Source organism: Rosa chinensis, chromosome 7 (assembly GCF_002994745.2).
Source record: "Rosa chinensis cultivar Old Blush chromosome 7, RchiOBHm-V2, whole genome shotgun sequence".
Classification (NCBI taxonomy): domain Eukaryota; kingdom Viridiplantae; phylum Streptophyta; class Magnoliopsida; order Rosales; family Rosaceae; genus Rosa; species Rosa chinensis.
In genome coordinates, this window is record NC_037094.1 from 46,197,545 (window position 1) to 46,213,328 (window position 15,784).

Below are 15,784 nucleotides of genomic sequence, written 5' to 3' on the forward strand. Positions count from 1 at the left end.
AGCGATCTCTTTCTCTTCTGGCCAGCGATTTCTCTCTCTCTCTCTCTCCCTGTGGAAATCCCCAACTTTGTCTTCTTCCATTCTCTCTTCCTCTCTATATAGTTCTCTCTTTCATGACGCCTCTCTAACCCTAGCGCCCTTTTTATTGTCTCCCACCCATGATCTTAACGTGCACTGACGGATCACGAATCCCAATCCAAACCCCTTATGGGGAGAAACCGAACCCAGCCCATTTCCTCCCCTCGCCGGTGCCTGATTGCCGGAAACTACTGCCACGACGTTCTCATCCACGACGACGTCGTTTTGGCAGAGACGCTCGGCGGGGCCGCTTCTTTCATCTCCAACTTGTTCGACGGCGTTTCCGTGAGCTACAATCTGGTATCAAAAGTCGGGTCAGATTTTGCTTACTCGGTCCACCGCGACCCGATTGTGGTATCCGATTGCAGGACGACTCTGTCCCACGCGCATTTTGATTCTAGAATCGAAGGGGAAGGCCAGCAGGATCGGGTTCTGAAGAGGGTGGCCTGCGACCCGATTTGCCCCTCGGATCTGCCCGAATCCAGGTTTGATTTCGGAATGGCAATTGTGGTCGGCGGCGAGATTACGGTGGAGAGGGTTGGGAACTGGTGGAGATTTGCGGCACTGTGTTTGTGGACATTCAGGCTCTGTTTCGGGTTTTTGATGGGGCTGTGAAGCTTGTGGGTTTGAAAGAGAGTAGGTTCTTTCACCTCTTGCTGCCCAGGAGAGAGAGAGAGAGAGAGAGAGAGAGAGAGAGAGAGAGAGATCGCTGGCCAGGGCCAGGGGAGGGCAAGCACCGCCGAGGGCTGAGCGACGGTGACGGCGCCGTAGAAGAGGTACCCAACTTGGATAATTTTGGTTGTAGAGAACAGTGTGTGTGTGTGTGAGAGAGAGACAGAGAGAGAGAGAGAGAGAGAGAGAGGACCTTGGGGGTGGTCTGAAGAGAGAGGGGAGGGGAGAAAGAGAGAAGAAAAGACCCGAGGGTGTTTTAGGAAGTATAAAGAGAGAGACATGAAATATTATTTAAAAAATGAAAGGTGGGTGTGGTTTGCAATTTTGGGGGTGCAAATTTCACCCCCCTTGTTTTTTGACTAAATTATGCTTACTACTCTGTACTTTTACTTTTAAGGGTTCATCAGTTCAGTTCCTGCACTTCTAATTTAATCAGCAAAGTCCTTGCACACTTCAATTTCATCAAATCGATTAAATCTGTCATCACTCCTTCAATTTTCGAAAAAAATTTCCAAACTACCCATCTGCATTCACAACACTAACGCGTCGGCGGCTGTTTAGCGATAGGTAGTTTGGGAATTTTTCCTGTGAGAAGGTCCCACATCAGCATTTTAACAGCGAAAATTGACGGAATAATGATGGACTTGATCGATTTGATGAAATTGGAGAGTGTAAGGACTTTTCTGATTAAATTAGAAGTACAGGGACTGAACTGATGAACCCTTAAAAGTAGTAAGCAAAATTTAATCCTCTGTTTTTCCTTCTTATTCAAAAGGAATATAAATTGTAATCTTCTCATCACCTGTCAAGATGTTCAATTATCTAATTTCAGGTCAGTAATTCATACTTGAATGTCCCCGTTTGTGAGATCTCATTGTCTAAATTCTATATATTTGTGCTGCCTTCATACTCTCTGTTTATTTTTAAGTAATACAATTACCTTTTTCCTGATTAAATATAAATGGCTTCTCTACATTGTAAGTAGCTACTCTCTTTGTTCTTCAATTTGAAATCTTTATTTGCTCGCTATTTAACCCACTACTGATTCATTGCTGATAAGTGTTTGTTGCTTGTGAATTTGGACTCTGGAGCCTAGAATCTGATCTGGGTTTTATCTGTTTTCGGTGTCTGGGGCTTAATTTCGGATTGGGTATCTGGGGTTTTGTTCTTTGGTGGTTTGCAAATTTGGTTATTGGGATTGGGTATACTGGATTATTGTTTCTTATGCAAGGAGATATTTCTGGGTACTAATTGCAGCACCAGGCAATAATTTTGATCCGTTTATCCCATAGAAATGTGTACATTTAAGTTTAGGGTTTTTGTCCATTTACCCCATTTCTAGGGATTTTTTTCCCACTTATCCCATTAAGTTTTTTTAATTCCCTCTTACCCAATACACTCTAAGGGACTCTTCCCTAATACCCCATTAAGATTTTTTTTTTGTTTTTAATTTTTTTTTAATACCATTTTACCCCTCACCCTTTTGTTACTTAGAGAGAGAGAGAGAAACCATATGAGACTTCGACGGAGCCCGTCACGAGCCCTCGGAATCCTGTCACCGGCCGCCGGATTCAGCCCAACTTTCGCCGGATTCCGATCACCGATCGCCGGATTCCGGCCAACTTTCGCCTGATTCCGGTCACCGGATTCCGGCCAACTTTCCCCTAATAGACGTCTATTGCCCTCCAATAGACGTCTATCAGCCATGTATTGCCCCTAAATAGACGTCTATTGCCCCCCAATAGAGGTCTATCAGCCATGTATTGCCCCTCAATAGGCGTCTGTTGCCCCCCAATACAATAGACATCTATTGCCCCCCAATAGACGTTTCGATTATCGAAATGGGAACTAATCTTCCTATAATTAGACAAATAAAGCTTTGATTGAAGAAAAAAAAGAGGAGATTACATCAATTTAAAACGTGTATTGCCCCCCAATAGATGTGTATTGACCCCCAATAGACATTTAACAAACGTCTATTGCCCTCCAATAGTCTTTTTCTTTTTCTTTTTTCTTTCCTTCTATTCTTTTGCCCTCATTTTATCCAAAAAAAGAAGAAACAGAGTATGTATGCCCACAATTTCACAAAAGCAAAAGAGATGACCAATTAACTTCAAATTTCTTAGCCCTCAGCAACCTTTTCATGCTCCATTTTTTTTTTTTTTGGACAATAGAACCATTACAACAGAAGAAGAAACAGAGTATGTTTTCCTCCTCAAAAAAAAAAAAAAAAAAAAAATCCTACGCTTTTGAAACAGAGAGAAGCAAGATGCCCGAACCCGAAACAATTCGGAACCTTACTGCTGGAATCGAAACGCTCAGTTCATGGTTCAGACGCCGGTGATTCCTACGCCCAGTTCATGTGTTCACCGTTCCAGGTAGACCTGCTGGACTCAAGGACGTGGTTCAGACGCTAGTGAAGTCTCCGGTGGGGCGGAGGCAGGCACGATCGCGATCTGGGGAGGAAGTCAGGAACTGAGGCCGCGCCATGAACTTCTCGAGCAAAATCTTAGATGCAGATTTGGAGGTGACGTAGATGCAAATCGTCGTCCAAGGCAGATCGAGGAAGAAGAGAGAGAGAGAGATTGATGATGAGAGAAGAGGGCCGAGGCGGAAGAAAAGCAGATCGAGGATCAACTAACCGAGATTTGCCGGAAGCCGGCTGAGGCAGTAGTTCTGCAGAGAGAGAGAGATAGAGGAGAGAGAAAGAGAGAGGGCGAGAGGGAGACAGCGAGGGAGATAGAGTGGGATGTAGTTTTCAATTTTATGGAGGCCAAAATCGTCATTTAGCTATTAAATGGGGTTAATGGGAACAAAATTCTCTTGATGGTGTAAGTGGACTACTTTTAAGTCATTTTGGTGCTATGGGTCAAGGTCCCTTAAGTTTATCCATACTGGAAGCCTGAATTGGGGACGGCTCTTTGTTTTGTTACTAACTTATTAATTTTTTTAATGGGAGCTAAGAAGATTTTGCCAGAGCTACTAACCTGATGTTCAAAGAAATTAAAAATTTTCATCTTTGCCTCAACTGAGAAGTCAAGCATATTAATCTAGGTTTGTTTTTCACTAGTTTGATTTTCAAAAAAAAAAAACAATAATAATAATAATAATAAAATTAACACAATTGCTGCAATGCAGTATGATATTAGCGCCTCATAATACCTGATAAAATTAGATTTTTCTATCCAAATGAAGTACACAGCCGACATTGTAGTCATTTTCTACAATCTTCAGAATCTGCTGCTGTTGGAACAGATCATGTGATTGAAGCTTTCACTGAGATATTGTAATGCTAAAAAGATTGTGAAAAAAGAGCATGGATTTGCCTTTTACTTGGTTGTTTAAATTTTCTAACAAACTTTTGTGATTTGTATATAAAGAACATCTCGCTCTTTTTGAAAAATGTAAATACAGAAACATGGCTAAAATACAGCTGAGACATCAATCCCTGATCCATTTTTGAAATATGTATTTATTTAAGTCTGGTCAGAATACTAGATTTCATAATATGTAAAACAATAGCATATTCAGTTAATATTTGTTAGATTGTGATTACAATCTATTGCATATTACATTGAGGGGGGGAAAAACAAACAAAAAAACAGACCCGCAGCATCGCGCAGGGGACTTGCCTAGTTTTCAACTATAACCAACGATCACAATCACATCCTTCAGTTTTTTCCTGCACGGATACGCCCGTACCGATACGATATACGGGTTGGATACGCTCGCATCTGACTTGGATACGTTTTTTTGTAAATAAGTTGTATTCCTTTATTCTGCTTCTTGGCCTGGTAGTGCAGGTTTCAGCAGCCGAGGTAAATCTATTGCATGTTTTGAACGAACTGAACATGCATTCTGCATCTTTTTTAATCCCTTAATTTCTTAATCTTCTTAGTAATGCCCTCACTTTGCATCTCAAAGAGACTCTTTCAATGTGGTGAGAACGAAATAGTGAAAAAAGTGTTCAAAGCACTCGATTTTGGTGAACTCTATTATCAACTTTACATTAAATTGTTTTAACTTTGAGTTTTTAGTTGAAAATTCGAAAGGAAAAAAAAAATAGAGAGATTGTTGTTGGATTAAAATTGGCTTGCCTTAACAGTCTATGTTGACAACAAATTCGACTAAAATTGGATAGTGTTCTAGAAGATGATCTTTGTAGAATTGATTCAGCAATGCCCTTGTTTACATAATAACTAGTAAAGTAGTGAACTTTCCTAGACCAAGTACCTAGTGGGTTCATTGAAATATTGGTGTTACTTATTTTGATTACCTTCTTTTGGTTCCACAATTTTTATTTGCTTGAATCTTTTGTTCCAGTTAAGAGTTGAAACACTCCAAAATATTAGTGATATTGGCATCCAACACTCCACAATTGTGGTTGATAGTGTGCTTAATTATCATACAAGGTTAGAATTCGCTTGATACAGCCCATGGTATGTTAGATTTTGATTTACAGCCCGAATTGGCATCCAACGGTATCTGAAATGGGGCTTCTCAACATTATTCGAGAAATTAAAAGGAAGGAAAAACAAATTCGTCTACTCATGGTGTAAGTCTCGCTCTATAATACACACACTATATGAGAATTTAATGGCTGCCTCATTTATTTGATTCTTGTTGTTTTTGTTGATGCAGTGGGCTTGACAATTCGGGCAAGACTACTATTGCGCTCACGATTAATGGGAGTAGGGATGGCAAAAATCCTCATCGGGTAGGGTACCCATAGGGTATTCGACCCTAATGGGGAGAAATTCGGGGAAAATCGGGTAACGGGGATGGGGATCCCCAGTATTCGAATTTTGAAATCGGGTACGGGGCGGGGATGGTATTTTGATCCCCATCCCCATACCCACCCAATAAGAATTATAAGAAATACATATATATATTTATTATATATATATTTTTGATATTATTTATAAATAAATATTTATGTAAACTTAATCTTTTTGTCAATATTTAAATTCTGTTAATAAATATGTTCAAAAAAAGGAAGATTCTTTTAATAAAAGATTTTTATCAACATGTTAATTTTCCTTGATTGAAATAAGAAATTTATTTTATTTTGATGTTCAATTTTAACTTCATATTTTACAATTCATAATTGTTTGTATAAATTTTTATATAATAAATTGGTAATATTGTTAATGGGGATTGGGGCGGGTATGGGGACCTAATCCCCAATGGGGACGGAGACGGGGAATCCCCAGTATCTTATTACGGGGATTGGGGAGGGTATGGGGATGAAGAATGAAGTCGGGTATGGGGATGGTAATTTAATCCCCTTACCCTACCCTCCCCATTGCCATCCCTAAATGGGAGGACACCAGCCTTGTCACTCCCACCCTCGGCTTCAACATCAACACCCTCACTTACCAAAAGTAACTTCTTTCTTTTATGCAACACTAGCAATGATTTCGGTTTATTGAATTTGTATTTATATGATTTTGGCAGGTATACACTAATATATGGGATGTGGGGGGTCAAAATACAATACCATCTTATTGTGGAGAAACTATTTTGAACAAACTGATGGTCGTGTATACAGTTCAGATCTTAGAAGATTAGATGGCTGTAAATTGGAGCTCCATAATCTTTTAAAGGAGAGGTAACTATAATGTGGAGTTTTGCTCATTAGTTAACTGTGCTCCGTAATGTTTTCAACTGCTATACCTAGTCTACAATAAGACTTGTGTGGAGCTTTTCATATCCTTAAAATGTTTTTTGGAGTTCGTCTGTGTCTCATTTTTGGGTATGCTGCTAGGGGCTTTCTATGAAAGTGTTTATTTGTTGGAGCAAACTTCCGTGATACCTCTCCACTTATGGATTCATGTTGTATATCCTGAAACCCTTAGTTTATGTCGAGTATTCCTATCAATTTGTTTGGCTATTGACCGATTACTTATATTGAGATGCACATTTGGTTCTCCTTGCCACTTCAGTTAACCTATGATAATTCATAATGTTGCTGGTCTAAAGTCCTGATACTAGTGTTGTGTTTTCCTTTTGTTTCTGATTTGTCATTTGTAACCACTATTTTAGTGAATTGTTCTAAGACGCCAACTTGTTTTGCTCATATGACAGAGGTTATCAGGATCGTCCTTATTGATACTGGCAAATAAGCAGGACATAAAAGGTGCCCTTACTCTAGAAGAGATTTCCAAGGTAAGGCTCTAGGCCAGCTTGTATTGACTGGTAAATGTAGCTTTTGATAGAACGCATTTGGGATTTTGTATGCCTTCACCCAGAAACAGTTTCGTTCTTTTCTGCTTATGTTTGCTTTGATTGTTGTATCCACTGTTATGAAATTAAAATGCAACAGTATGGTCACTAATCATGTCTATGTGATTTGTATGCAGCACCGCTGTGTAAAATCTTTCAAGATGTTTTCTTCATCTGGTTGAAACCAATTTATATGTAGATACCAATATGAATTTTTATTTTTCCAATCATGAATATCTATTATAGTTTATATTATACTTGTCTAGGTTTTGAACTTGGAGGCTATGGATAAAACTCGACACTGGAATATTGTTGGCTGCAGTGCATACACGGGTGAGGGACTGCTTGAGGGATTTGATTGGTTGGTCCAAGATATTGCCTCTTTGGATCTATGTGGTTGACTAGTGCCTGGTCTCAGTAATTCTGATTTTGGTAGTGTGTTGAGTGACTTTGAGTCATCTTTCAGTGAACACTGGACAATCAGCCACTAGCATATATGGTAGTTAACTTTCCAGTTTGTGTTACAGTAGTGTGGGTGTGTGTATGTGTCCGTGTCTTTACACATAATGAGTCGTTTCAGGAACGGGCTCAACTGTGAGACTCATTATTGACTGAAAATTGCAACTTTGTACCATTTTGAAGTTCAAAATTTGAGTAGAATCAGCATTTATTCTTTTCTCAGAGTTCTATCTCATTCAGATAGGATGAGGCAATGTTTGTTAAATAAGATTGTGACTACTACCTTTGGCAACAAGTAAATTTACCTTAAATCAACGCTATCCACTCTTGGAAAAGGAAAAATTTGGTGTTGAAACTTCCACCATAATGATGCTTGAATCACAGTCCAATGTATCAACTCAGCATAACACCCACAATCCTTCAGGTTTGTTTATATTCTCCCTCTCTCTTGCTCTGTCTCTCTCTCCCTCAACCTTTTTTAATCTCCCATTTCTCTATTGACAGTATTTTCTTGATTTTCATTTTATGGCTTGGTTAAGGGTTGTGCTTTTGTTAATTGCTTGATCTGCTAAGAGCCTATAAATAATTAGGGGAATTACTGTATGGCTTACACATGTTGTTTGTTGTTTTCATACATTTTTTTTTTTTATCCAGTTAAAGGAAATAGAGTGGATTGAATTATGATTGTCCAACAAGGTTTGATTATACTAAGCACTGATCTTAGACTGTTGCATAGTTTCAAGAGCCATATGAATATAAAGGGAATGGACTGTACATGTGTGTGTGTGTGTGTGTGTTGGATCAGTCTTTTTCTGTATACTTGATGAATAAAAGTCTCAAGTAATCTGTGAAGATATAAGTAAAACAGCAATTAATCGGTAGCTTCGTATTGCAGCATGATTTATTTATTAAGATACTTATTTACAAAATAATTTCATTAAACTACAGCTTAGAACATACAACAAACAGTTTTTGAGTTAAATTTAAGACATTTCACCTACAGATAAGCACTTATCCCATGAGTTTTCGAGCACACTGCGCATTTAAGCATTTTTCTATATCGAATGAGCCAAGGGTGAAAAGCATACCTTGCTCGAAGTTTTATTAATGGTGATGAATCTGATACAAAAGTGGTCTGTCGAAAATACATCAATTTTCTCGTTGTGGCCTCAAGGGGGGAGAAAAGTTTTTGTGGCCTGTTTTTACACCCAGGAATTAGTGAGTTGGATCCCTACAGACACATAGTGCAAAACTAAAAATAAAAAGTTACATTAGAAGAGAGAAACCAATGGGAACAATTTGTGCCTGCAAATTTCTTTTTGTTCTTGTTCAATGGAACCCCAAATGCTGGCCACTTTGAAAACGTCAGCTACAACGATCAGTTTGTAGACTCCACTAGCACTAAATCTAGCAACCAATAATCCAACATGACTGTAAACAAACATTTGTATCAATTTATGTGAAGAACTCCATAAATATCCAGCAAAGGAGATGCAACTCATTGGCTACCAGGCTCGCCTGAGCATTTCTTGCTCCAAACATCTGAACCTGTTCTTCGCTCCCCTCTTTTTCTCTTGTTTCTTGGAAAATTTACATCTAACCCTAAACATGATTCAACAGTTGATGAAGGAGTTGCACAAGGCCCTTCTTGTTTGCCTTCCTCTGGTTGCTGCTGATGATTCTCTATGGGCTCGTCAGTCATCCTTCGGAAAGTGCGCTTCTCTCCTTCTGCCGCATTATGTATCAAGACATTATCCACAATCTGTAAATTATAACGTAACATACCCAAGATTTTCAAATTAGATAAATAATGGAGTGTCATTAAGATTTTGGGGCTAAGGTTGGGAAATATATCATGTCCTAGGTTTCAAATCTTGTCAAGCAATGAAACAAGATGTAATTATTGGGCTCGTATGTTTACTAATAAGAGTATTCTCACCACTATTTATGCAATTACTGTGTTAAGGAAAATATAGTGAAATTGCCACAAGGGAACTGATCAATGGGGGGATGTGAACAAAACAGCATAATTGGTATATGAAATAACTATATTCCCAGAAGTAGCTACATATGCAAACAACAATTTGCAGTATCTATTTTTTTCCAAGGAAGAGATTCTGACATCACCTCAAGGGAACTGATCAGTCAGAAACGAAAAAGGAATGCAGATTTAAAAAAAAGTATCTTAATCTGGTTCAAGAAAGGTCGGTGTGTGGCGGTTGTTGAAGATATGGCATCCACTATTTCAACCCTACCATATTTCATACTAGAAAACTAAAAGATTTGATCACATATGTACCATGATTAAAATTTTCATAGGATGTGGAAGACTGATAAACATAACAAGGTCATAAAAATGGCATAAAGCAGATTTTTGCCCTCTCTATGTTAATAGAGAGAGTTCTATTTATATGAGAACCCATAATCACACAATAAAACATTTTCCAGTATATTTTAATTTTTAAGTAATTATCTGAAATTCAGTGAAAAAGAATGTGGAAAGGCCATGAAGAGTTGGGCGAGAATGATAATTTATGCTTTGTTGTGAATGCTTACATCTTCACTTGATTCGCTAAACTGCGGCTGATGGAAGATGGCATCAGTAGCAGACAGTAGTCCCACAGAGCTTTCTATTATATCAGGAGCAGGGAGAGCGTCCCCAAAACTGGAAACTACACTTTCAGGCATTACCAGATCCCCAATATTGAACTCTGAAGTTTGCTGAGTTGTAGCATATATTCCATCTCCATTGCCGGCAGAGAATGCTGGACTATGGGCAGAGCTGGTCTGTCCATCACAGGGTACAATAATGCTCAAATTCTCGGAGGAAGAAAATATAGCAGCCGTTTTGGGCATCACCACATCAATTTGATTCTTCAGCTTGTGAACCCAAGAGTGCAGTGTCTCGATTTTCCAAAGGACATGCTCCAAGGACTTATCACCATCTCGAAACTCAAGGAGCGACCACTCATCGGCTGTGCTGAGTTTATCATTGTAATCAGCACTATGTTCTGTGATTACTACCCCCACAAGAATGGCAAAATAAGTTTTGAGTAATTACTGGGGAAAACACTTAAACATTCCAATTAAACAAACTAAACAGAAACATCGTAGCTTAATAAGGAATTAGTATGGTGCACAGCAACACTGATTTGATCAAGATTGGAAAGAATGAAAGTATTCATGTAATGTAAGCTATCTAAGAGTAAATAGTTGAAACGAATTTTGGGTTAATTCCTTTTAAAGTCATTAAATGAGTTTTTTTTTTTTTCATTCAGTAAAAAAAAAAATCCCCACTGTGGACCATTGCTGTTGGAGTGTTGGAAAATTTTATATTTTTGTTGGAAAACAATACTATCAGAAAATAATTTTCAGAATTCAACATTTTTAAGCATATTTTCTTACTACAAGTATCCTCAAAAGTTTGTTATGCTTGTAACATGACCCAATGGTTAAAAATTTTAAAAATTAAAAAAAAAATTATTGTCTTACAGGATGCTGCACATTCATTTTCACTATCAAACAGTAATCTGACCACTTGAGAATAAGAAAATTGACTTGTCTAAATGGGAGTTTTTTGAAAAATTGACCTCATTGATTATTTTCCTTAGAACCCATGGATCACAGACGTTATCTCACCATGACTGCCGTTTCTTTTTTTGGTATATTAGTGAAGAAAGTAAATTACGATAGCTTGATATGTCATTCAAGTGATTCAATCAAAAAGAACAGTACAAGGCAAAAACTATTACCTGCATTACTAAATTCGTCAGCCAGAGATGTGCTATCAGGATCGGATCTCTTATTTTCTGCAACATATACGATATTAGTCGGCAATCTTTGTGAGGAAGACTCTGCAAGGAGACCAAATGAACAAAAATATTTTGAATTACTATAAAGAAAAAGCACCAACCGAAATAGGAAAACGCGTTATGATGTGATATATACGATGCAATATCAGTTGTCTCTTCAATTCTTTTGCGTTTCCTCCGCTTGATAGATTTTTTTCGTAGGCCCTGACTAGAAAATGGCAATGACGTTGAACCAGATTCTTCTAATATAAATTGGTCGAATGCTGAACGTTTTCTTTGATCATATGCTGCAAGCGCTCGGGAATAATTCAATTCTTGTGATTCAATTTCTTTAATTCTCAATTCCATCCATTTGCACCGCCACATCACAGGACGTATAAAGGTCCTCCAGTGATTTGTCAACTTCTTCTTCCTGAAATAGAAATACAGGCAGTTGGGATTGTAAGTCAACTGAGATCCTGTTGCTACATGTCTACATTAGTCTGAATAAGTTGAAACATAATCAATCAATTTACTAGAAAACAAAATCAACGCTTCAAATTCATATCTTAGAGTAAATGGGAACCAGAAAATTCAGTTTGCTTTCTTTTTCCTCCCTCTTACTCTAATGATGATCATCAACATGGGCATCAATCCTTAAGGAAAGTGGATGGTCATGTCCGTTTCAGTGCACACTCAGTTATTCATGTATGCTTAACAATCAGACCAACTTGTAATATTATCTAGCTACTGAAAGAATTTAAACGTACAAAGTAGATTGCTACTCTTCAAGATAATGCAAAGAACTACTGTTCATACCAAAGCTTCACAGAAATGATTTCTACTAACAGTTTAGGTATGTTTCAACAAGAATACATGTTACAGCTTGTAACATACAAACAAAATAACAACTACACATATACTAAGAGGAAACAAACAGAATTTGATATTAAGAATTTTCATTTAGATGCTGAATAAGAAATTAGAATTACTAAAATGCAGTAAGAACTTTGACATACCTCATTTGAAATGCACTACTAAATGCATCAAAAGCAGATGTCAAACCGTTCTGGGGAAAGGACTGGGATTCCACTTCACCTTCACTAAAATTCTCAGTGTCAGACACAGTGTCCGCAAAGGAGCTTGAATATTCAGTTGCATCAGGGTCTTCAGTTTCAGCCTTCAAGCTGTAGTTATGATTATTTCCACATTCAATTATGTCAACATCCACATCCGCAATGCACATTAAAGCCTCATCTGTTCCATTCAGGACAGATTTCATCCTGATGCAGTTGTCGTCACGGTTACTCATGCACGGTATGTCCTCCAAAGATGAGTTTTCTAGGGAATTCCTGTTCTCTGTACGTAGTTCAACTTTTGCATTTACACATGGTTTACAGTCTTGTTCAATGTCTGTAAATGGTTGGGCAGGTGCCATAGCAGGAGATTCCTAGAATCAGTCTGTTTGTATTGATCAATGATGCTCCAAAACATTCCCTTCTAGCTTTCCCCAAAGGTGATTCAACCAGTTCATGCTAGCAGTGTGCCGGAGTCCTGAAGTCAAAAATAAAAATTTCATGTTCAGTCCAAAATCAAATGCAATTCAGAGTCATTCTAATTTTAAAGTTGGAAAGAAACATCACTAAAAAGATATGAACCCTAAGTATATCAGTGTGGATTACTGGAACATCCAGAGCAAAGATCGGAGGTTTGGTCATGCTAGCGATAGGGAAGACAAAAGGTGAGTTACTGAGTTATAGCAATTGAATGCTTGCTACTGAGTGATACAGTGGACATATTGTGGGTACAGCTCACACAAATGCTGATAAGAATGCATATTATGATTGTACAACTATAAATCGCATGTTATGAGACTCGCTTGCCGAATTTCATTAATATATAAACAAAGAAGAATCTACTTTATTGTGCGCTCAAAAATAGCAAATGTTAACTGAAACATGAATGCTGGTATCTGCATATATGACCTTGTTTAGAGTAGTCATCAGGTCTTGAATATGAACAAAAGCATTGAAAAGAGTGCCAAATCAGACATAAACGAGTTTGGAAGTCATTTCGGTTTCAAGTGTTCTTCGTGTTAAGTCTTGTACACTCTGTTTCATAGACTAAAGCATTTTGTAGCCTATAAAAAGTGGCAAATTTGAATCCTAAACTTGGTAAAGACAGAAGTTACTTAAGGTTGTCAGATTCCAAATTACTAAGAATTCATGTACAGAAGCAAGAGTTGATGTTACCTGGATTGTTGGTGGGTGAATGATTATTCGAAATTGGGTGGTGTAGCTCAGCCAGCTCCTCCTGCGTTTTCCTCAAACTTTCCTTTTCCACTGAGACTGAGACTGTGAAGAAAAAATTCCAGGACATGGACAAGGATCACAAATTCAGAATCAGAATGATGATATCATCGAGAAAACAATGCGAAATTGAACAATCTGCTACTTGCTCTTACCTTTGAGAGAGAGAGAGAGAGAGTAGTGATACTCTGAAAGCTTGGCGGCCTTAGCCCGACTATACTTGCTTATATACTTTTCTTTTCTTTTTTTTTCTTTTTTTTTGATAATGTATTTGGCTCTCTTTGATAAAGACGAACAAGAGGGAAAGACGTCAGACACCAAGTCTCAAAAAATATTAATTAAAGACTTCCTGTTTATAATTCAAAACTTTCTTTTTCAAAACCCTAGCCCCAAGGTTGCTGCTGCTTTTGCAAAACCATTTGTTCATGCTCACTCCGTTTTGGAGGCTGAGGCTTATAGAGCGGGTCTCTTATTTAGTATTCATTAAGGTTGGTCGGAAGTTAAAGTTGAAAGTTGAGTTGTTAATTCCGACACGACTCGATAACACGACTCGAAATCCGCATGAAATAAAGCGGGTTAAACTTACACAATTAAAAACCGAGTCGGCCACGGGTCAACCCGCCAACATAAGTGAACTCGTATAAACCGATTATGCTATACTTCTTCTTGAAATTTTGGATATTAGGAGTACTTGATCATAGAATTAGACAATCTAAAATATTTTGCTTTATAATTATGATTATTTATGAATTATATATAATTATTTATATTCTTCTTCTTGTGAAGTTTTTAGTGAATTTAATCAATTTATGCATTTTTTTAGTTAAATGGGTCGCAATGTTAACCCTTAAATTAGTCATTTTGTCCAACATGACACGACCTATTTATTAACTGGGTTAAGCAGGTTAGAAAGGGGTAACCCGTTTAATAAATAGAATAGGTTTGGGTTTAAATTTTTGTGTGATGCCCCGGAAATTCGTATTTATTTTTTGAGGATTTTCCGGAATTTAAATTGTGGGTATCGGACGGTTTCGTGGCTCGTGGATGGAGCGGAAGTATTTCAGGGGAATAATTATTCAGGAAGCGTCATTTAGGGGGGCGCAAGAGTTGACTTTTTATTCATGGGGATTCTCCAAAAACTTCCTTCATGAAAGTTGTAGAGCGCGTCGATACGAGTTCTTGAACATGTGAAACGCGAAAATCGGAGTTCGTATGTGAAAGTTATGAGCGTTTGAAGTTTTGGGAAAGTTCTATAAATAGGAGTTTCCATTTTCGGAAACTTACTATTTCCATTTTCCATTTTCCTTTTCCGGAAACCAGAAATGCTCCGTTCTCTCTCCTCACCCGCGACTGACCCTAACCCGAAAACCCGACCCGGCTTTTCCGGCGAGCTCCGGCGACGAAACTTTCCAGATCACTTCGTCGTGGCCGTCCGTTCCTCCCTGTGGTGTCCTCTATCTGCAATTCGGGGCGGTGATGGCGCTAGAAGGCGGCGGAGTTTGGTGTATTTGGACCCGGTCGGAAAACGTAGTTCCGGGGACTTCGTGGCTTCATGCTTCCTTGGTTGAGTTCAGAGAAGGCTCCTTGATCGATCTGTGGTGGTTGTGTTGGATCGATTCACGTGAAACTTGGTTCAACTCGGATTGAACAGTAATCCACGGGTTGTGAGGTAGTTTTCGACCCTTTATGCTTGTTTTCTGACTTTGAGTTAGTTATGAAAATTCACAAGCATGCTTAGATGAATACCTTTGATGTTGGGAGTTTTGTGAAATATTGAGTTTTGGCCGACGGCGGTGTGCCACCGCCTGTGGCGGCGTTCTGGTGGTTTTCTGGCCATGTAGGGAACTGTTTTTGGTATTATATATGTTCTACTCATTGATACAAGAGTTTTGATATATAATATGCAAATTTTGGAGTTCGTATGAATTTGTTATGATTTTTATGGTGTCATACCCGTCGATTTATTCGATCCGTGAGGATTTGAGCTTCCGATCGACTTGTAGTTGGGACATATCGATCATGGAAGTATTCCGGAGACTTTGGGAGATCTCGGATGTGGTGACGCCTCGATTGGTGTCACTTCAAAAATTTTGGTTCGATTTAGGGTTTCGAACGTTATTCCTTGTGTTTCAGTGACTGAATCAAGGCTGTACTTTCCTTAGGTACTTGACGAAGTATCCTTGGACGGCTGTTTTGTGGGTTGGCTGCTTTGTTCTGTATTGAAGACGCAGTAAGAGTTTCGAGGTGAGT

At 38.4% G+C, this 15,784-nt stretch overlaps 2 protein-coding genes and 1 long non-coding RNA gene across 4 annotated transcripts; 2 read left to right on the forward strand and 1 right to left on the reverse strand.

The window, feature by feature from the left end:
* The first annotated feature begins 207 nt into the window (after window positions 1–207).
* Window positions 208–693, forward strand: LOC112178002 (inositol 3-kinase-like). Its single transcript, XM_024316226.1, has one exon. The coding sequence runs from the start codon at window positions 208–210 to the stop codon at window positions 691–693; it is 486 nt and encodes a 161-aa protein (XP_024171994.1).
* Window positions 694–5,991: 5,298 nt separating this feature from the next.
* On the forward strand, window positions 5,992–7,653 carry LOC112178003. Its single transcript, XR_005802545.1, has 4 exons — window positions 5,992–6,134; window positions 6,208–6,361; window positions 6,838–6,918; window positions 7,242–7,653. It is a non-coding gene; the product is annotated as an uncharacterized LOC112178003 (long non-coding RNA).
* Window positions 7,654–8,683: 1,030 nt separating this feature from the next.
* LOC112178724 lies at window positions 8,684–13,741 on the reverse strand. Of its 2 annotated transcripts, none has more exons than XM_024316920.2 (7): window positions 13,690–13,741; window positions 13,478–13,579; window positions 12,245–12,779; window positions 11,348–11,658; window positions 11,187–11,243; window positions 9,991–10,445; window positions 8,684–9,196 (listed from the first exon to the last, which is right to left on the reverse strand). In XM_024316920.2, exons 3-7 carry the CDS (start codon window positions 12,661–12,663, stop codon window positions 8,933–8,935), a joined length of 1,506 nt encoding a protein of 501 aa, XP_024172688.1. In that variant the 5' UTR covers window positions 12,664–12,779; window positions 13,478–13,579; window positions 13,690–13,741; the 3' UTR covers window positions 8,684–8,932. The 2 variants fall into 2 exon arrangements, with proteins under 2 accessions (XP_024172688.1, XP_024172687.1); XM_024316919.2 differs by having other exon boundaries at window positions 9,991–10,454.
* Window positions 13,742–15,784: the final 2,043 nt, after the last annotated feature.

Excerpts from the sequence above, each read along its gene's own strand:
- LOC112178724 (XM_024316919.2), bottom strand. The coding sequence starts at position 12,663 with ATGGCACCTGCCCAACCATTTACAGACATTGAACAAGACTGTAAACCA. Across the intron at positions 11,244-11,347 it reads TAACGCGTTTTCCTATTTCG|AAAATAAGAGATCCGATCCT; the intron begins GTTGGTGCTTTT and ends TATATGTTGCAG. Across the intron at positions 9,197-9,990 it reads TTAGCGAATCAAGTGAAGAT|ATTGTGGATAATGTCTTGAT; the intron begins GTAAGCATTCAC and ends TATAATTTACAG.
- LOC112178002 (XM_024316226.1), top strand. The coding sequence starts at position 208 with ATGGGGAGAAACCGAACCCAGCCCATTTCCTCCCCTCGCCGGTGCCTG.